Source organism: Chaetodon auriga, chromosome 6, assembly GCF_051107435.1.
Source record: "Chaetodon auriga isolate fChaAug3 chromosome 6, fChaAug3.hap1, whole genome shotgun sequence".
Lineage (NCBI taxonomy): Eukaryota > Metazoa > Chordata > Actinopteri > Chaetodontiformes > Chaetodontidae > Chaetodon > Chaetodon auriga.
In genome coordinates this window covers 6,755,750-6,777,536 of record NC_135079.1, presented here as the reverse complement: position 1 = coordinate 6,777,536, position 21,787 = coordinate 6,755,750, and the positions used below count along the sequence as shown (strand labels likewise).

The 21,787-nt window shown below is 43.9% G+C and overlaps 1 protein-coding gene across 2 annotated transcripts in view; it reads left to right on the top strand.

Annotated features, from left to right (window-relative positions):
- The window catches only part of mon2 (MON2 homolog, regulator of endosome-to-Golgi trafficking), a 36,549-nt gene that overhangs the window by 13,816 nt on the left and 946 nt on the right, over nt 1-21,787 (top strand). The window contains exons 6-34 of one of the 2 annotated variants that reach the window (XM_076732517.1): nt 86-183; nt 603-728; nt 927-1,121; nt 1,517-1,641; nt 2,286-2,425; nt 2,854-3,007; nt 3,615-3,805; nt 4,067-4,148; nt 4,335-4,516; nt 5,242-5,354; nt 6,339-6,443; nt 6,882-6,962; nt 7,075-7,148; nt 7,519-7,609; nt 7,749-7,850; nt 9,818-9,928; nt 10,864-11,039; nt 11,235-11,397; nt 11,919-12,212; nt 12,490-12,688; nt 13,717-14,360; nt 14,855-14,998; nt 16,628-16,645; nt 17,203-17,331; nt 18,662-18,852; nt 18,941-19,001; nt 19,086-19,209; nt 19,485-19,692; nt 21,450-21,532. In XM_076732517.1, the coding sequence (XP_076588632.1) occupies nt 86-183; nt 603-728; nt 927-1,121; nt 1,517-1,641; nt 2,286-2,425; nt 2,854-3,007; nt 3,615-3,805; nt 4,067-4,148; nt 4,335-4,516; nt 5,242-5,354; nt 6,339-6,443; nt 6,882-6,962; nt 7,075-7,148; nt 7,519-7,609; nt 7,749-7,850; nt 9,818-9,928; nt 10,864-11,039; nt 11,235-11,397; nt 11,919-12,212; nt 12,490-12,688; nt 13,717-14,360; nt 14,855-14,998; nt 16,628-16,645; nt 17,203-17,331; nt 18,662-18,852; nt 18,941-19,001; nt 19,086-19,209; nt 19,485-19,692; nt 21,450-21,532 (4,404 nt within the window). The remainder of the gene's footprint in view (nt 1-85; nt 184-602; nt 729-926; nt 1,122-1,516; nt 1,642-2,285; nt 2,426-2,853; nt 3,008-3,614; nt 3,806-4,066; nt 4,149-4,334; nt 4,517-5,241; nt 5,355-6,338; nt 6,444-6,881; nt 6,963-7,074; nt 7,149-7,518; nt 7,610-7,748; nt 7,851-9,817; nt 9,929-10,863; nt 11,040-11,234; nt 11,398-11,918; nt 12,213-12,489; nt 12,689-13,716; nt 14,361-14,854; nt 14,999-16,627; nt 16,646-17,202; nt 17,332-18,661; nt 18,853-18,940; nt 19,002-19,085; nt 19,210-19,484; nt 19,693-21,449; nt 21,533-21,787) is intronic. The other variant, XM_076732518.1, reaches the window with a different exon arrangement.

The following is a 21,787-nucleotide window of genomic DNA, read 5'->3' as shown; positions in this document are numbered from 1 at the left end:
TCTGTACACGGAGCCTGGTAAATACACTGTTATACTCTCAGTTAGTTGCATAAATGCCTAAAATATAAATTGTACTTCCCCTCAGGCATTGTGGAGCAGCCTCCTCCTGTCCAGGGAAACACTAACAGGCGGTCTGTTAGTACGCTGAGGCCCAGTGCGAAAGACGCATACATGCTGTTCCAGGTAGGTCCACCAGGGGGCGGCAGCCTTCTACACAGTGTTATGACCTCTTCCCAATGGCTTTGGAGCAAGTTGGTTTTTATACATGGCTCATGATCTCATCCTTTGTGGACTAGAGACAAGAAATCAAAATAGTCCCCATAACTGGACAGTACTATAATTACCACCCTCGTAACCTTCAGTTTTCAAGTTGAAAATAAGTTAGTAACCGCTTTCATCTTTGCAATGAACTGAAATTTGCAAGAAATGATTCAAAGGTCCCTTGTCTCAACGTCCCATGTCATTCCTCACCCACGCTGCGCTTTTGTGTGATCATGCTTATCCTTCCAGCAGAGATCAGTGACTGCACTGTTTCGACCACTGTGATGTGTGCAGGACATAACACGCCATTGTTTGAAACGCTGTTGTGCAACTCCCTGCAGGACCTGTGCCAGCTGGTGAATGCTGATGCCCCCTACTGGCTGGTGGGGATGACAGAGATGACCCGGACGTTTGGCCTGGAGCTGCTGGAGTCTGTTCTGAACGATTTTCCCGGCGTGTTCCTACAGGTGCATGCAACCTTACATGTCATGGCTTATGAGATAGAGAATTTACAGCACAGATGCTAAAACCCAGAAAAGGCGCATTTTATGGTACATCAGATATTTCTCTGCAGCTCAGTACAGTGGAATGAGTACCTTTTAACAGTAGTGTGTCCTGATATTACTACGCTTGATCTGATCCCAGTGTCCTTGTTTCCCTCTCAGCACCAGGAATTCAGCTTCCTGCTGAAGGAACGGGTGTGTCCTCTCGTCATCAAGCTCTTCTCCCCCAACATCAAGTTCCGGCAGGGTAGCAGCAGCGCTGCCTCACCAGCACCTGTGGAGAAACCTTACTTTCCCATCTGCATGAGGCTGCTACGCGTGGTCTCAGTCCTCATCAAGCACTTCTATAGCTTATTGGTAAGGGACCCATCTGCATTGATGGTCGACTGGCCAGAACTAGTGCCTCATGGATAGAATAGGGGATTTTCTCCAGCACAGAGCTGACACACTTAATTGATCTGGTCTGATTAGCATTGGATTAGCATGGTAGTAGTTTTGTCTTAGTTCTGCTTCAGGCACATTAATGAGCTTAACTGCATCTGAGTAATTTAGCATTGCAGCTGTTTTTATTTAGTGATAGTCTATCAGTCCTTGAAATGGAAATCTGGCTTTTGTCCGCCTCAGTCAAGAAGTGTCGTAAGCCACAGAATAGCTTCATCAAAGCCTAACAGGATTCAGAGATTAGCCAGCTTTCACTTACAGGACAAAGCTGGCCAAACATCTGTTCTAATCTTAAATGTGTGTGTTTGCAGGTGACTGAGTGTGAGATCTTCTTGTCTCTGCTGGTCAAGTTTCTGGATGGAGAGAAGCCACAGTGGCTGAGAGCGGTGGCTGTGGAATCGGTCCATAGGCTGTGTGTGCAGCCACATTTATTGCGGTAAGCAATATTGAGCCCCGCAAAACTAACCTCTCAAAACTTTCAAATGTTCTTATTTTGTTCTTTTTCACTTAAACATGAACTCTTTATTCCACAGCTGCACTGGGTGAAAAAAGACCGGAGGTGTTTTGTGCCTCACACTGCTTGATTGTTGCTAATCGTTCCTTAATGACTCTTCAGTTAGTGGCCAAACAGTGTGATGTATCTGGTCATAATAGCTAAATGTGTCTATAATTGCTGATTTATCCCCCTCTTGATACAAGAGGTTGAGCTAAGCAGGAAAAGAAGCCTATAAAACAGTAGCGCAGTGGTACTCACTCTCCTCTACCATCCAAGTAACACAAGCTGATATTATGTTGGCCATCCATCTGTTGATCTCTGTGGTCCACAGTGAAATGTCTTTTTGATTGCCATGAAATGTACAGACATTCGTGGTTCCATAAGCCGAGGATGATATTTGCAGGTTAGCATGCCAGTCTTTGATGTGAAGTTGGTTAAATTTAGCACGCTAACAGCTACCATGTGCAACTGAGGCTGACAAAGCACAGCTGAACCTGATGGATGTGGATGGATGAAGCCCGAGTCAAGCAGAGTTTCTTGCTGTTTCTTTCTTGGTGATCATTTGTGTTCTTTTCCTTTTTCAGTTCCTTCTGCCAGTCATATGACATGAAACAGCACTCCACTAAGGTATTCAGAGACATCGTCAATGCCCTAGGCTCCTTCATCCAGTCCCTCTTCATAGTCCCCAACACGGGCAACACTGCTGCTGTTAGTGCACCTGCTGGTCAGTTCCCTGATTTTTTTAAAGAGTAATCAAACCCAGGTTTAAAGCTCCTCAAGGCTGTCGTACAGTAATGATTTTATTGCTAATACATGTGAAAGCCTTTTCTTTTTGTTCAGCAATCACGATTCCCAGAGCTGTGAAAAAGTCAATTAATTTTCATTTTCAGGCGTCCATGAAGTCCTGTAGAGGTCACAGAAATTAGTTCCAAAGCACCTGAAATTCAGCAGTAGATGAGAAATTCATTGATGTGCATTTGAAAGATATATGTTCTGATTTAAAAGGAAAAATATTCAATTAAATCCACTCACTTGATGTACAGACTCGAGTGGTCGTGGATATTTGGTTTCTAAAGTGTGTTTTTTTTCTATGTTGCTCTTTTTTTTTAATGAATCTTATTCCACGCTTCCACACTCTCACCCTCTGCCCAGGTGGCTCAGGTTCTGGGGCCCAGGGCGCAGCACAGGGTGGGCCCGGGACTGGAGGGGTCAGCGGCAACCTGACCACCCAGGCTGCGTTCGAGTACCGTGGTACCTGGATCCCCCTTATGACTGTTAGTGTCCAGGGCAGCGCCAAGGCCACGTAGTAAGTGCTGTTACCACACAGATTTAATAATTTGCCCCTCTGACTCCTTTTATCCATTTTCATTGCTGTCTACACATTTTTAATTTCTGTAACAGATACATAGAACAGTTGTAGGGATTACCATCTGTGTCCTGCTGAGTGGCACAAACATAAGCTTTTCGCATCACTGTTAGGTAAGCTGCATCCTGCAAGCGGTGATAAACGATTTTGCATCAAACAACAGGGGATCATAATAAGGCAGAGATCAAAGTCTCGACCCCTGCATGAAGAGTGAAAATGCTATTGACATTAGTCTTTGGTTTTTCACAGGAAAACAAGGTTTGAAATACATGGAATTGCATTAGCCGGAGGCCTTTGTGTATCAAAGAGAGATACTGTCTAGATTACCCTTTCTGATGTTATGAAACCTATTTGCTCTAATTAGGATTCTTGCTGTTCATTGTGGAGGCTGCATGGAGGCTCTCCTTAGTATGAGGCAGAGTTAAACACACACATTTAAATTAATGGATGAGCCTCGTAACATTTATGATTTATGGACAGAATAAATTTTACACCAGCACGTACACCTGCGTCTCATTTGCTCTGTCCCTTTTTTCTCATTTTCCAGTCTAGAGATGTTGGACAAGGTGGAGCCCCCGTCCATACCGGAGGGCTACGCCATGTCTGTGGCCTTCAGTGCCTTACTGGACCTGGTGCGGGGCATCACCTCCATGATCGAAAGGGAATTGGCTGCAGAGGAGGAGGCAGCTGCTGAGTTCAGGGAGGCTCATCCTGATCAGGAGTGGCAGCCACAACCTGGTGAGACTGGACGGGGGGTAAAGTGAAATGTAGGAGATAAACCCATCAAATGAAATATAAAGAGATCAGTAAACTTGAAAAGGTGCAGCAAAGTGAAAAGCATCATCTTAAGGGGGAAATACCAGAAGGTCTATTTGTATTGTAGCTAATCAAATAGGATATCAAAAATGGAGGCAGGTTTGGTTTCTTTTCCCATACTGTCTAAGTTGAAGTGACATAATTCTTAAATAAACTCACGAATGTTTTGTGATTCTGTCTCAGGAGCCCACCTGGTGTGGGAGGAGATGGTCAGTGCCTGCTGGTGTGGTCTCCTGGCTGCTCTGTCTCTGCTGCTGGACGCCAGGTGAGTGGACTCTCTGTCGTTTCACAAACTCCTCTTTTGCGGTCAGCAGTCATTTTTTCAAATTTGTAAGTAGAAACACAACAGCAGCAGCTAATTGGCACAGACAGTACAAGTAGATGTTAGATCTGCTGGATATCAGACCACGCTCGTCACTTTTTCTCTTTTGTTTTCTTCCTCTTGTCCCAGCACCGATGAGACGGCCACGGAGAACATCCTAAAGGCAGAGCTGACCATGGCCTCCCTGTGTGGTCGTCTGGGCCTGGTGACTCCCCGTGATGCATTCATCACAGCCATCTGCAAGGCCTCTCTGCCGCCACACTATGCCTTGACTGTGCTGAGCAGCAACGCCGCCAACCTCTCCAGCAAAGGTACGGCTGCTCAGTTCAGAATGAGACCACACAGAAAACCCCTCAGGCATCCTGTTACACACTCACACACACACACAAATATACCTGAAATACCTGGATAATACTGCAAAAAATTTTAGTATGCAGGTTTGCATTCCTGCTTTAATGCAGGCCTTGTGAAATCCAATACATAACTGCGCCACACACAGCTGAAAGTCCCTCTTTCCAGCCCTGAGGATGGCCCCTGGTCATGTGTATTTTTGTTGAGCTAATGAGCACTTCTGTTCTTCCATATGGTTCCACGTGCGTGTAGCACAACTGAGCTTAACATGTAAACTGTTGGCGCTCTATCTGTCCCCGCTGCCCTGCTCTTATTGCATTAATCCATAACTTTTCACTGTGGCTTCTAATTAGGAGCACCAAGGAGAATGTGTGTGGAGAATATATACATCTACACACATGCACACACACACACACACACACACACACACACACTCACAGCTGCTCTGAAACCAGCCACTCAGACATTCATTATTTGCATATTAGCTTGTAGAGATAAAGCCGGCAAATTGGGTCTCAACTCACGCTGGATGTTTGCCTTGGAGTTAATTAAGAAAGCTTTTCTTGCATGTTGTAAGCTTGTTACAAAACCTGTTTGTGTGCATTACTGCGTCTGATAGAAAGGCTTGACTCCTGTGTGTGTGTGTGTGTGTGTGTGTGTGTGTGTGTGTGTGTATTCTCCACAGCCTACTCGATCCAGGGCCAGAGTGTGCAGATTATCAGCCCCTCCAGTGAATCTCATCAGCAGGTGGTGGCTGTTGGGCAGCCACTCACCGCACAGCCCCAGGGCACTGTGGTGGTAAGGGCACACAATTATGAAGAGGCTATGGCTACACTTGACATTTAGTAATTTAAGTCATGTATTAGTTTTCCAAAAACGAAGCTCACAAACATTTTACAATCAAGATCAATTAAATAAACAAGAAGTTTCCAGAAACAGCTGCAAAATGAAAGCTAAACTGTTGCTGCTGGGGAGGATAAACACCCTGAATGTCCTGAAGCAGGAGACGTTATGTTTTCAGGCTTGACTGTTCGTCTCACTCTGGTGAGTGCAATATCTCTGGAACGCTTTGTGGGAATTTCTTCAAATTTGGCACAAATGTCCACTTGGACTAAAGGGTGAACTGATAGGAATTTGGTGGTAAAAGGTCAAAGGTCACTGTGACAAAATTTCACACAAATGTCTCATCAGACAAAACAATGAAGAGATGACATTTTATATCCAAAAGGTCAAAGGTGTGACACGATAATGTTCTGCAGAAAGTATTTTCTGGCCATTATTCAACACCATAACTCAGGAAGAAATGGGCAGATTGTGACCATATTTCACATTTGGTCAGATGCTGAATTGGTGACACTAATCTTTGGGGTCCACCTTTGAACTTTTTTTATCGTGTAGATCTTCTGTGCTGCAGGCTTGAAGATGTAGAAGAAGCATCCACGTTTTACAGTTTGCAGCTTCTTTGCAGCAGCATCCATATTTAAAGCATTGTAGTCCAACACGGGCTCATCGGTTGTGCTGATATTGAGCCTCAGCTTCAATGTAGTGACAACATTTTACCAAAAATACAATTCATACCTTTGATTAAATTCCTTCAGAGTCTTCACTACATGTATTATATGAGTCTGTACAGACATGGATGTTAAGTGCAACGTGAGGCCGGAGCTCTAGCTTGCTACTGTTTCACTCATTGTGATTTGCTCTGGAGGACTACTTCAGCTAAATGCCTGATGACATGTGCATTCATATGTGCCATAATACAACTGTCTGTCCCCCTGTCAGCTGACTGCCAAGAACATCCAGTGTATGCGAACCCTGTTGAACCTGGCCCACTGCCACGGGGCCGTGCTGGGCACCTCCTGGCAGCTGGTGCTGGCAACACTGCAGGTACTACTACCACCTGGTAGCACACACGTATGCACACACTCTTATCTAATTAGACACGGCAAAATGTCTATTTCTCTTTCTCTGTCTCTCTCTGACACACACACACACACACGCATGTAGACTTGCTCTGGTAAGGCAAAATGACATTTATACATGCATAAATGTATACTTGCACTGCTTATGAAAAAGATAAATATAGATTATAAAAGAAATTACTTGCCAAGAATAATTTCAATCATTTTCAATTGCTTTGTAAAACTCACAGAAACAGACAAGCTGATTGAGATTTTAAATTGAATCATTCAAATTTCATTTATTTTTTTATTAGTATTATCTACCAGTGTGACAGTCTACATTTCTACAGCCATGTCAGTTGATGTAAATGTAGTTTCTCCTCTTTCTAAAAGCCTCCTTCAGCTTCTCCCTTTTCTCTCCCAGCACTTAGTGTGGATCCTGGGTCTGAAGCCGGGGGTGGGCGGCGCCCTGAAGCCTGGCAGAGCAGTCGAGGGGCCCAGTACAGTGAGTTTTTTTTTTTTTTTTTGTGTTGATCAAGCATCGTACTCTATGTTTTTCACTTTGTTGTTGAAGCTGATGAGCTTACCGGCTGTGCTTGTGTCTTTAACCTGAACAGGTGTTGACCACAGCCGTGATGACAGACCTGCCCGTCATCTCTAACATCCTGTCCAGACTATTCGAGAGCTCCCAGTAAGGACCAGTCCTTCATCTGTGAAAACAAACACTCATTAGAGAACCTCCCATTGCTAACCCCTATGATAATGTTTTTTATGAAATACCTGCTGGCAAAAGTAAAGGAGGCAGATTTTCTTTTTAGAACTAATAATAACCATATGGGCATGAATAATCCCTTTTTGTGTCTATAAATGCAGTAAAGCTCTGTTGTTTGTGAAGGAAAAGAGTGGTTCATCTTCAGAAACATTAATTCGACCAACCTGTATATGCTTCAAGGAAGAATAGTGGTTCCTATTGAAAATCTGAATTCTTAACATTTGTAACTATTCATGCTGTGTAAAGTACGAATGTATGATGTGCAGTGTGTATTTTTTGTGTGATCTAGGTACCTTGATGACGTCTCCCTGCATCACCTTATCAACGCTCTCTGCTCCCTCTCCCTGGAAGCCATGGAAATGGCTTATGGAAACAACAAGGTTAACACTTACTTGGCGATGGTTAAAATCTGAAATGTCGCCTAAGAGCGGAACTTTTCTATACAGTTTTACTTTTCTTGGATGTTGTATTGCTTGTCTGTCATACACATGACCATACTCAGGCATGTCTTGGTTTCAGGAGCCATCTCTGTTTGCTGTGGCCAAGCTGCTGGAGACTGGCCTGGTCAACATGGATCGTATCGAGATCCTGTGGAGACCCTTAACCGGCCACTTACTGGAGGTAACATCTATGTGCAGATACATCTCACAGGGTGCAGATAAAGAGACCTGTTCTAAAGCGCTGTCACCACATATCATGCAAAGTCTGTGAAAGAGGAAACGTGCAGTTCATAAATAATGGTATGGTTTTGTCAGCCAAGGTCAAACAGTAATGTCCTTGCAAACACTTTAGAAGTGCAATTTATTTTACTGGTTACACTTTGCTCAGACTTCATTTTAAGGGGTACAGTATGTGAACAAGTTATTGGACTTAAACAGGAGCAAAAGAAAATTGTTTAAATTTGGAAACAGTAATTGTCACTTCTCCCAATGCTTATGATCTCATTGGAGAAATTTGGAACCAAACTCTTGAAATAATGAAAGTTCGAACCGAAAAAGAATGTTAAAATTGCCCCCTTCTGGTTTCTTTACCCAGTGCCGAGGCTCTAATAATGCTCTATTTTTCCATGAAGTCTGGAGCACACGAGCCCTGAAAGTTGAGCTGAGATGGAATTATAGCTGCAAGCAGCAACACGGAGCTCCAGCCTCATGGTTTAGTCATAAAGGAGAAAAATATTTGAAGCTATAGAAAGAGGGGTTGAAAGTTTTTTAATGAGTTTTGCAGTTTTTGATAAAAGCAGAGTGATGGACTTAATAATGTCAAATAGGTTTTAGTGTATTAGTGTTATGTGTTCTCCTTTTTCCTCTTTGGTCTTGCATATTGGTGACACTTCCATTTTTTTTTCACTAAAATTCATTTCTAACATTTTTTAGATTTAGATAGTTGTTATGCTACTGTTATTAGCAGAGTTATGAACTGAAAGGCGACAGTGTACACGTGCAGTAGGGCTCCGGCACATATAGCAGTTGCTAGTTATTGGTACCCATGTGCCTGTGTCTTTAAGAGGATTCTCATTTTGTATGTGTGTAAAGGTGTGTGTTTGGAGGTTTTCTTCTCATTTTCTTTGTCTATCTCCCCTCTCCTTTGCACTCCTGTCTGTTTTGCAGAAGGTAAGCTCAGACTCCCTCCTCCATAATCACTGGCCATAATCATTTCCCCAACTTTGTCCTTTTTTTACTCCCAGTCTGTTTTCTCTCCCTCTCAGTCTGGCATCAACATGTTGGAGTCGAGAGCTCGCTGTGTCAAAATGTGTCCATTTGCTCCGCTACCAGTGTTTGACTTTGTGTTCTTGTGCGCGATTTGCAATGTGATGCTCTGATTTGACGCCGAAACAGAATCTGAAGCTGCACCTGCGTAATATACTTTATGCTTAGATAAAACGCTGCTTATCTTTCTTTGCAGGCTTGTTCAAATTCAAATTTTCAGCACTTTTATTATATTCTGAAGGAAATGTTACCATGACATTACCTTTTTATTCTGACTTTATTTACAGATACACATTATGATTAAAAGTCAGATTCAAATGTGAGGCATTAATGATCATGCTGGACTATGGAAGCCATTTATTAGATAGATGCACATGGACTCTCCGGGTTCTGAAGGGGTACAGCCACAGTATTGCGTCTTCTCTGCCCTTAATCTGAATACCTGTATGAAATACTAGTTTTCTCCTCTTCCATCTCTCAAGCCTGACACCTTAAAAGTAAAAATCTGTTTGACAAACCTCCCTGTAGATCAAAGCTGATTAGTTTGGATCACACATGAGCTTAAAATGTTTTATTTTTACGGGGATTCTTCAAGCAGAAGGCAGGTTTTGAACCACACTAGTGTACTTTTCCTCTGCTGAGCCCGGCCTCTCCGTGTGTATCTACACTAGCTTTGGTGATTACACTGTCTGTCACAGCTTATCCTGTTATCACAGGGGATCCCAGTCTCTATGACACAGTCTGTGGTTTATTTCACCCACTTGTTTCACACCCACCCACTGTGAACACTGCTGGGAAGCACTGCTCTGAACAGCCTCTGCATCAGATCTATCGTCCTGCGCATGTGTCTGCATTTGTGTGTCTGTGTGATGTGTCCTGCAGGTCTGCCAGCACCCAAACTCCAGGATGAGAGAGTGGGGGGCCGAGGCGTTGACGGCGCTTATCAAAGCCGGCCTGGCCTACAAACACGACCCTCCACTGGCCCAAAATCAGGTATCTAACACCGCTGGTGTTAGTGTTCAAAAACATACACAAAAAAAACATCAGATGATTATAGAAACATAGGAGTATTTTATTAAAAAGATGCACTGTTTGTCCTCTCTGGGTTTCATTCCTTAATAGTGATTGTTTGTAATGCTGACATTTGAGAAATCTCCTCCACTGTTGCGGTGTGTGTCATGATAGATAAGCATGTGTGCCAAATGCTTTAAATGTGGAAGACAGAAATGTCACAGTCACTTTGTCTCGTCACTCACAAACGCAGAGTCTGTGACCTTCACCTTAGTGCGACGGATAAAGGGAAAGGCACCGAGCTTATCTTAAAGGGGGCAGAAGAATTGTGTGGAGGTTAATAGAACAGCACAGAGCCATACAAATGATGGCCGTCCTGTAGGAAAGCACAATATCATCATTTGTTCAAGGCTTTTCTTTTAGTGTGGGCAAGCTTTTACCATTACATGTTATGTTAAAATACTATAATTGTAAAATATAGTGACTACACTCAGTAAACTTATGACACACGGTGTGATTAAATTTGAGTCAGACTCAATACACTCACCTAAAATTGTACTGGAAATCACATTTAGCTGTTATCCAGCATAAGGTCAGCAGAAATGTTTATTTCAAGTGCCAAAAAACTGATCTCTAGTGGCAACACTCATATTAAGCAAGTTTAGGTGGGTTTGGACAACCTTTTACAATCGAGGGTCTTCAAGTGTCCTTCTTTAGAGTGTTTACTCCTGCCCATGTTGTGCATGCCCCCCCAAACTGGATGGAACAAACCTGATTTTAGGATGCATTCGCCACTTTTCAACTGTTCTAAATTTTGAGTATATTAATTGTAATATGTGCAGAGTTGTAACTGCATAATTTAAACAGTAAGAATTCATCTTTGCGGATAATCATCTGTCCCTCTTTTTGTCCCCAAGCGGCTGCAGCTTCTGTTGCTAAACCCCCTGAAGGAGCTGTCCAACGTTCTGCATGCAGACATCCGGCAGAAACAGCTGGAGAGTGTCCTTCAGATCCTGCAGAGCCAGGGAGACAGCCTGGGCCCCGGCTGGCCCCTCGTCTTGGGTGTCATAGGAGCGATCCGCAATGATCAAGGGTAAGAACACGAGGGAGGAGGAGAGGATGGACGAAGCAGACCGGGCTTTATTTGTTTAGTTATCGCAGAAATAGTACTTGTTTAATGCAAATATTAGATTTAGGAGAGCCATCCTAAATTTCTGTTCTCTCTAACTACACTTACACCGCAAGTGATTGTGCCAGCTAAATTGCACCGTGTCTTGTTTCCCTTCAGCGAGTCATTGATCCGAACAGCCTTCCAGTGCCTGCAGTTGGTGGTGACAGACTTCCTGCCCACCATGCCTTGCACGTGCCTCCAGATTGTAGTGGATGTAGCCGGTAGCTTCGGCCTGCAGAACCAGGAACTCAACATCAGCCTCACCTCCATTGGCCTGCTGGTGAGAGAACAGATGTCTTGTCTTGTGCTCTTTATGTGCAGCCACACAGGCGGGATTCCTGAAAGGGATTAATTCTCTAGTGCGAGCACGCTCAGAAAAAGACGTAGCAGGGCTAAAATAACAGAGATTATGGTAAACGTCCTTCCCTGCATGCAGGATGACTTGTTTGTTAGGGAGTGACAGGTTGAACAGTTGTCTTCTCCAGTACTTTCACTTCTGAAACAAAGTATGTTTAATACGATTAGACAACTATAACATCACATAATTCCTTGTTTTACATTATTTTATCTAATTTAACAGCACTTAACTGCTCTGCTGACATTTCATACTCTGTACCGTATTCAGGACATGCAAAACCTGATATTGATCTGTGGTTTGCAGGATTATTTCTCTTGGAGTATGGCGGTTCCTGCGAGATTACTTTATGGTAATAGGATAGCAAAACTGCCAGAAGCATTTTACCAACCTTCCTCTTCAATGTGTGCCCCCGCTCTCTACCCCCCCTCCCTTTTTACCCACAGTGGAACATTTCTGACTACTTCTTCCAAAGAGGCGAAGCCATCACCCAGGAGTTGGAGAGGGAGGAGGAAGCTCTGCAGAAGCAGGCTCAGGAGCAAGGAGAGATCCTGAACAGGCCATTCCACCCTGCCCCTCCCTTCGATTGCCTGTGGCTGTGCCTCTATGCCAAGCTGGGCGAGCTGTGTGTCGACCCACGGCCCGCTGTGCGTAAAAGCGCCGGGCAGACGTTGTTCTCCACCATCGCTGCCCACGGGACCCTGCTGCAGCAGCCAACGTGGCATATTGTGGTCTGGAAGGTAGCGAGCCAGAATTTGTCATTGGCATTTGATGTAGTTATGCTGGAGGAGGCTGTCATCCATGTTGTTTGTACAGAACACTGTTCAAAAAAGGAGCTTCATTTCTTTCCACTTTCCAAATCCAATATATTTATTATTTTACCCAGATTTTCTGTAATATATTAAAAGATCAAAACTAATTGGGATTATAGACTCAAAGATAAAAATAGCTCTAAATACGCTGCTGTGCTGCTGTTGGCAGAAGCTGCTGTTTGAACTATCTCGCTGTCGCCACTAGGTACTGTTCCACCTGCTGGACTGCGTGAGGACGTCGTCCACCACAGCAGACAAGGAGAAGATTGAGTCTGGCGGCGGGAACATCCTCATCCACCACTCGCGTGACACGGCCGAGAAGCAGTGGGCGGAGACGTGGGTGCTGACGCTCGCCGGGGTGGCACGCATTTTCAACACAAGGCGGTACCTCCTCCAGCAGTTAGGTGAGCCTCGCATATTCTACTCTGAGACTTAACCACTGTGTCTGATGCCGTTGTACAGGAGATAGACTCTGACACACCCCTAAACTTTACCGCAGCCGCCACAGTACTTTAAACAATGAGAATTACATATTGAAATGTATTCAGAGTTGGTGCAAAGTGCAGCAAAGGTCCAGAAATTGCCCAGCTGTTACTGCTGTATTACCACACATTAAGTCATGTTAAGCCCCATACAGACAGGATTACTATTCCAGGGAGATGAGAATGATAAAAAATGAGCTCCTCATTAACTGCACTCATCCCTCTCAACATTTTAGCCAGTGCCAAATTACAAGAGGTGACTCCTAATATGCAACACATTACCAGCCTACTACACATAAAATCACTGAGAGGAAGGATGTCCTTCCTACATACAACCTGGATAAAAAGAATAACTGTTGCCGGCAATGTAGTATCACTTTATGGCCTCCTAGGATGATTTTATTATGCCTCGACATGCACGGACGATGGAAATGGCCGGAGTGAAGCATCCACGTTTTACAGTTTGCAGCTTCTTTGCAATAACATCCGTATTTGAGGCATTGTAGTCCACCACAAGCTCATTGGTTCTGCTGATATTGAGCTTCGGGTGATTGTTGTTGTACCGTGTGATGAAACTCTTTGTACTCTTCTGTAAAAATAGTTTCTGTATGAAAACAGCATGTTTCTCACTGGAATCATACATTTCAATATAGTGATAAGTTCCATTTCACCAAAAAATACACTTAATACCTTCTATTAAGTTCCTTCAGAGTCTTCACTACATGTTTTGTGCGTGTGGGCAGACGTGGATGTAAATGCAGCTTGACTCTTTGGCGGAGTTATACAACCACAAGGCGGTAATTCTAGTGTCATTGAAATTAGTTGAACTTGGTTGCCTCCTGTGGGTTTGTAACCTCACATATCTACGTGCTAATTGTCGCACTATATTTGCACCTGACACATATACCACAAATTGGCAGCCTCACGCTCGTTTTGTTGTGACTCTGCAGGTGATTTCTTCGAGGCCTGGGAGGTGCTACTGAACCACATTCAGTCAGCTGCTCTCAGCAAAAACAACGAGGTCTCGCTGGCTGCCCTCAAAAGCTTTCAAGAGATCCTACAGATTGTTACACCTGTGAAAGACTCAGACAAAGCAGCCGATGCCTTTGCCGCTATGGGCGTCCCCCCAGTGCTCATCGACCCGCTCTCAGCGTCCGGTCCTGGCAGACCCCTGGTGCGGTCGGACTCGCTAGTGGAGCGGCTGACGCGATACAACGGCGCTGAGCTGCAGGCGCCTCCCCCAGGGGAGGAGTCAGCCTTAGAAGACTCTGCATTGTGGTGGTCAGCGTGGAACACATGGTATCGGACTGGAACGGACAGCACGAGACCGCCCAGTGGCCCGACGGAGAAGCTGTCCTTCATCCCCAGCCAGCCCTTCCTCACAGCATTGATCCAGATTTTCCCTGCACTCTACCAGCACATAAAAGCCAACTTCAGCATGGAGGACCTGAAGAAGCTGGGGGTAATCCTCCATGGGGCCGTGTCCGTGCCTATCAGCAGCGATGCCTCGCCCTTTATCCTCCCCTCCTACACTGAGGCGGTGCTCACTAGCCTGCAGGAAGCTGTGCTCACCTCTCTGGATGTTTTGCAGAAGGTGAGCAAAGGATGTTTATCGTCAGAAAACAAAGATACGGGTTTAGAAAAAATATGCTTTTAACATATGTTTTACATTGTGTCCCAAACAAAATGGCATCAGGATAAGATCCGAATGGGTTGTCATGTTGACCTCGGGGTTTAAAACCACAATATCTCCGGTTTGAATCCAGGACGGAAGTTTTGTTGTATGTCATCCTTCTCTCTCTCTCGAAGGGGTGCAACTGGTGATTATTTTCATTATTGGTTATTCTCATCATTTTAGTTTCCTTTAATCGACGCCTTGACTTGATACAGCGGCCTCAGTCCTCTCTGACGTGAATGCTGTGTCTTTGAGAAGTAGACCTTTACTCTCTCTGTCAACCAAAAGTTATTTCTTCCCATTTTGTGTCAGCTCAGCCCAGGAAACAATGTGTCAGTCCGCTAAATTATGCAATATGCAGTCCCGTGGTGGATGTCAGCAGTGTTTGTTCCTCCGTCCCCTCCCTGCTGCAGGCCATCTGTGTGGGCCCGGAGAACCTGCAGGTCATGTACCCAGCCATCTTTGAACAGCTGCTACTCTTCGTGGAGTTCTCCTGCAAGCCTCCTCAGTACGGCAGAATGGAAACCAAACACGTGGCCAATGCCAAATACAACCAGGTAAGGGGAAATGGAATTGGACGTTAAACTGCTTGGTCTTCATTTGCAATTTCTTTCTTTTTACAGTTTGTTTCATTAAAATGTTGGATGGTGCACACTGTTATCCATCACTGTTCTCTCTTCAGCCATTCTTAACAAGATCATCCCTCTTCTTTGATGTTCATGAAGCACCCCTCCCCCCCACCTCAGTGTAGTCCTTATGAAGTTCCTATTGTGGCCCTTCATGAGGTTGACAGGTTGTTCTGGACCCCCGTTAGTAGCCCCAAGCTATTTCTTCCTCATATTCCCTTGCTCATGCTTCATCTTGCGGGCAGCATGCCAGAGAAATATTCCACTACTTTTAGTTCAAACACAGTTCAAACTAGAAGAGTGCACTCAGCAGAGTGCAGCTCTCTCTCAGGTGTATCTGGGGGCATGTAGGTGGGCAAAAAGGAGTGCAGGGCAGGCTGTGCGTCCAGTGTGTATGCATGAGTGTAGTGGAATTAAAGGGAGACAATATGCAGGGTCCAAAAAAAACACCATATGTACATTGTCCCGAGCAGAAACAAGAATCAAAAACTGAAGCAGTTGTTGGATCACTTGCTGTCCCTACGAGCCGGTTAAGAGGAGTGAGGGCTCAGCAGTCAATAGATATAAAACACAACTGTCAATAAAATAGTGTTTTCAAAAATTGTGAATCACAATAACCACAAGAGGCCCTTGAGTTTACAGCCATAAAAGTGCAGAAAAGTCTTAGTCTGATGGGTCCAGTAATATGTGAGATTAGCTGCTTACAGACACACACACACACACACACACACAGACACACACACACATATGACTAAACACATGATTCCCTCCAGGCTTAAACTTAGCAGAAGAGAACTGATTTACAAAACAACTCCTCATTTACAAGGAAGTGGGTGATCTTCAGTGAGATTATTTCATTTATAAACCCACAAATTGTACAAGTTGTGCAATGTGATTAGATTTGCTGCATGGGTGTGATGTGATGTTTTCATTCTATCTGCTGAGGACAAATGTGATTTTCAGGCCTTGGCTGGACAATAAAGTTGTATTCTGTTCTAAACACATCATTTCCTCTCAAGAATAGAGGAGTCTGATCACAGCGTGGTTTTGATATTGTTGTCATTTATTACTCCCTGGTGGTCTTGAAGCCTACAAAATCCAGTAGTTGTTGTGTGGTGAGAGCTGTCTTGCTCTAACACTGGCAGGCCGTTGCACTTATGCTAACAAATGTTAGCGTTGCAGACTTCACGTCTCAAATCCTGACTGTCGGGCTGTTAATCCTGCATGTGGGGTCCAGACTCGGCCCTATCCTGGACATTTTTGTTGATCTGAATCTGTTTAAATTGTTTAAGTGAGAGGATCAAACAAAATCCTCACCCAGCCAAACAGATGGTACGGGTGGTCTTTATCGTCTCGTTGGCTTTTGTCCAGTGTTGTCAGATTGCCTCAAATGTCCTTGGTGCAAGGAGTGAGTGTTGTTTCCCTGAAAACACTCCTGGATATTGAATCTCATTTAGCCAACAACAACACTGCAAATTCGATACAACTTCAACACCAGTTTAATTGCGATCTTCTCTCATTCTGTTCTTCTTGGGACTACTCGCTGGATAACCATTTTAGATCCAGCTGTTTGCACCGGTGAGTTCTGTCATCTCCTTCAGCCCCCTCTATAGTTTTACTAAGGTGTGCTGAATGGTGACAACCTACCCTCTGCGGCAGATGAGCGATCACGCCGCATGGTAGGCTCTCACGTCTCATCTGCGTCTCTCACTCACTCCATGCTCCCCCTCTTCTGCCTGCCACTAACTGGTGGTTATGCCTATGTGTGCACAGCCCCTGTGCAGTTCCATTTTCAGTTGTGTTTTTCGTGATGTTCATATGCACATGTGTGGTTCTGTTTCTATTTCTTAAAGACACACTTTGTAGCATCATGTCATTTGTTTGGCTGTAACATTTCAGCTGTGGCACTCGTACTGTATGAGCCTAACACAACTTGAAGCAGACTAATAGTCAAGGTAAATTTGCGTGTTACTTGTGTACTTATACAAAGTGTGCCTTTAAAAACTGCTTTCATCGTGGCTCTGCCAAACAGCTGTAGGGTTTTCAGATTTGTTAGACTAATGTTGAGTCCTGTTGTTTGTGTGTTTTCTCTCTCTCTCTCTCTCTCTCTTGTTAAATCCTCTTGCCCCCCGCAGGCAGAATGGGTTGCCTTAAACTATGTGCCCTTTGCTGAACGCTCCTTGGAGGTGGTGGTCGACCTGTACCACAAAACAGCATGCCACAAAGCTGTCATCAATGAGAAAGTTCTCCAGAACATTATCAAGGTATTTTTTTCCCAGGATGGGGGTTTTCATGGATGGTTTTCCCAAAGCTGTAACTGTGAGAAATTGTTGAATCAAAATCACACAAAAAAATTGTATTTAATGAATCTGGAAAAACATATCGCCAATATTAAAGCTCTTCTGAAGTCTGGTTCAGGTGCATTCTGGGTCGTAATGTGTCAGTGTTAGGCTAGAGGCAGCACTGAGGCCTAACTGTGTTTGCTTTTTCCAATAAGGACGGTGAGTTCTGAAGTTAATCTCCTCAACACAACTTTCTACCTGCCCCCATTGAGCACCATTTGTTGTTGAGCCATTCGCGGTCATAAAATGTGGTGTGACGTTATGAGATGTTTTGTCATTTAAAGAGAATATTAACAGAAGATCACACGGGGCGGGGAACTGCTGCTGCACTGCTGTCGGTGGGAATCAACTTTTGGGCAGCTGGACTCGTGATATATCAATCTCAATGCTGAATGCTAATGGGATAGCATAGTTAAGTAGCATTGTAGCACTGAGGTGCATGAATGATCAAATTCAGAATGAACATATATTTACAAAAATCAATGAAGCTGATGAGGTGAAACACTAAATATATTGTCTCTGTGCTGTTTTCAGTTGAGTATGGATTAGCGAGTTATCACATTCTGCTTTATTTATGTTTTACACAACATCTTTGCAACTTTCACATCGCTAATGTGTGTTTATCTCAAGGCCTTATATGTAGCAGATGTGGAGTGCAGGTGGTGTCCAACACCAGCAGCATTTTCTAAGCATTTTCTGTATGCAGACTCTTAAAAAACAAAAGATTTGTTAGAGCAACTTATCGAAGGGCTTAGCTTCTTAAAGCTGACACTGAGTCCTCCACTTTATCCAGTTTCTGACACCTGCATTGAACTGCCTCGTTCCCATAGTCTGCTTATAACAAGCCTCAAGCTGAAGAGAGCTAATTTGCCAAGGAACTATTAACAAGGTTCCCTGTGGACAAATCTGGCCCCCCACCCTATTTTGTCTCCAAAACAAGAAGGCGATACTGTAAAATCTCAACCTTGGGGAGCCCAGCTGTTCTCTGAAAAGTCGTGAAGATGGACTCTTACTTTTTCTGTTTTTAGAGAATGAAACTTCAATTTAAGAACCACCGTTGGTCCAAAATAAGCTTGTTATGTAAACTCTATGAAATAAAGTCTGCACACATTTCAGTATTAACAGGCGGAGGTTGAAAGGATTCAGGGCACTTCAGGTAGTTTTATGGATTTTACCTTGAAGTCTTTCTCTGCGTTTCAGTCTCATGATCTGTTGTCGTCACTGTCTCTTTGTTTTTCCCTTCACATTTAAGACTTTAAGAATGCCCTTGGGTTTGAAGTATGCCTGTCCATCAGAGAGCACCTGGAAGCTCGCTGTTTCGTCTCTACTCAAGGTGCTGTCGATAGGACTGCCGGTGGCACGCCAGCATGCCTCGTCGGGAAAGTTTGACACTATGTGGCCAGAGCTGGCCAACGCCTTCGAAGACTTTCTTTTCACCAAAAGGTACAGTCTTAAAGATATCGATGTAAGATTTGGGTGCAGAGTAGCTCAAGCTGAGTAGCTCATTGCTGTGGTGCTTTTCCTTTTATAGCACACCTCCAGATAACCTGTCCATCCAGGAGTTTCAGAAGAATGAAGCCATTGACGTAGAGGTAAATGCTTGTTCGTAGCATCCAGTATGTCGACAGGAATCTTGTGCGGTAGCCCACGTCAGCATCGTGTCCTCTTCATTTTAGGTGGTCCAGCTGATCAGCACAGAGATTTTACCGTTTGCCAATTTCATCCCCAAAGACTTTGTTGGCCAGATCATGACTATGCTCAATAGAGGCTCCATTCACTCACAGTCTCCCTCATTCACAGGTAAGATGTCAATATAAATTGACTCCAGCTGTGTTGTTTACTTGTTTTTCCGATAGTTATGGGATAGCAGGGTGGCCAAGTGGGGGAATCATATTGTAACCATTAAGTCCTTGGTTCATTGCAAAAGCCTTCTCTGTGGCTCATCACCAACAATGGCTCAAACTCTTCATGCGCTGGGAAAGACAGTAAAGCCGTGTCTGTCCACTCACTGTAAATCACTGTGGAGAGCGGCGTCAGCAGAGTAATCCAATAAGTGAAAGGTTTTCTCTTGACAGAGGCAGAGATCGATGTGCGGATGAGGGAGGAGTTTTCCAAGGTGTGTTTCGAGACGCTGCTGCAGTTTTCCTTCAGCAACAAGGTGTCCACCCCGCAGGAGGGCTACATCTCTCGCATGGCGCTCTCCGTGCTCCTCAAGAGATCACAGGATGTTCTCCGACGCTACGTGGAGGATGAGAGGTTGAGTGGCCGCTGCCCCCTGCCCAGGTACACCCAGACACACACCTCAGAGCGTGTTTTTGGACAGATGTCCCCATCAGACACTCAGCTCCAAACACTGGTGTTTGTCCTCACCACGATTCAACCACTGAGACATTTAGCAATTCAAACCCAGGATCACCCCGGCTTCAGCCGAGCATCCATCATTTTTCCTTTTCTCTTTTGTAAACAACACTAAACCACCGTGCTTATCCAGCTTAACACACTGGCACCACATTTTAGGGTTGGGTGTAATGCTTCATTCTGCAATAAGTTTTTTTTTTTTTTTTTTTCACGACACAATGGAAGTTAAATGATGCCCATGGGGAAACTGCCATTAGTACAGAAAATGGCAAAGGGATGGTGGGGGGAGTTCAGAAAAATAGGATAATTAGAATATACATGTGAATAGCAAATGCAAGGTTACTGATTCAGACAACATTTTAAATGCTAAAATATGTTAAATACAATATATATGAATGTAAAGAAAGAGAAAACCATGGTTTGCATTATTAGAGCATGTAAAGAAAAGTCAGAGCTTAAAGAGCAAAACACAATATGAAAATAGGAAAAGGAAGAAATGGTTTTACAGTCAATATGGTAACATTATAGAAATCTGTGTTTTACTTTAGGGGAACTCCACCAATTTTACACATCAGTGTGCTTACTGCTCTTTGGTACAACTGCAGCCTTTGTGGCTCCGGATGGAGCTGCATGAAATCTGATAAAACGGTGACTGTCAATATCGGCTGGAGGCTACATTAGCCTCTGCTAGCATAACGCAACCGAATCTCCAACGGAACTGCGTGAGTCTGACAGTGTGATAGCATCGATGGCTGTCTGTGAAGATCCTCAGTCATCCAGATCATAGCTATCCGAGGAGGCCTGAATCCAGGGCAACTGGACTTGGCTGTAGAAACTTGAAAATGCTTCGCCTCTCATTTAAGGGGCGTCTTCAGTTCTAAATGGCCAGTGGTGAGTCCCAGGTATTGAACCTCTGTCAGTGGTTAAGGTTGACACGTGAGGCCAGCTGTGTGACGTTGTCAAGTCTCGTGTTAAGGGATGAAAGGACGTCATTGTAGGTGGGGGTAAGTGGTGCCGTAGACCACTCCCTCTGTTGAGGTGTAGTTTTTCTATTATTCCTAAAGTAGCCTCCATCACTCCTTTTTCAAACCATCCGCGTATACCCTGCTGTTTTCGAATGTGAAGCACATTTTAAGGAGAATTTGTGAATTTACTGTAAAGACAAACTGTTAAATGAACATCATGCAAGTTTAGGAGATACAAACAGGATAAAATAGAGTTCACATAAATCTGACAGCGCAGTGGGCAGATTTTAGAATGAGCAGGTGGAGTTTTCCTTTTTAATTTAATTAAACTACTTCAATGAAAGGGCTTAAATGCTTTATCTCTGTACACCAAGTCATAGTGATTAAACACATGTTGAGCCTTGATCTCCTGATTAATTTTATTTAATCTGGTGAGCAACCTTTTCTCTGTTTTTGTTGCTTCTCAGAGCTAAATGTCCTGTATCATCGTTGACATGGTGTAATAATTTTGCTAGAGGCTGTTTTGGCTTTTTTGTTGTTTAATTTCAACTGTCACAGACACGCTCATCCTTTTACATGTAAGGCTGCACTCAGCAGCTCTCATCAGCAAAGATCTGACATGTGCATTAGCCGTTGACATTCACCCTCTGTAAAATCTGCAGGTTTGATGTCCAGCATGTCTGTCGCTAATGAGGTTTTTTTTTTTTTTTTTTTTAGGCAACAAGTGACAGAGATTATCTTTGTCTTGAAAGCGATCAGTACTTTGATGGACTCGCTTAAAAAGACACAGCCAGAAAATGGTGAGTATCAAACTGTGTCAAGGATTAAATAGATCTTGGAAAGAGGTGCCACGATGAAAAAGCCTTTAATTATACAGAAATGCCACTGTATCTATCGTCTATTCATTTCAGATAAATGTGTCAGAGTACAGTTGGGACCATTTTTCAAATGAGTTTTATCTCCAATCTGGGTAGAGCTGTTTACGTTTCCTACAAGGTCAATTACAAGAAGTGATTTTTTTTTTTTTTAACAGCGGTAGACTGAAATGAGACATT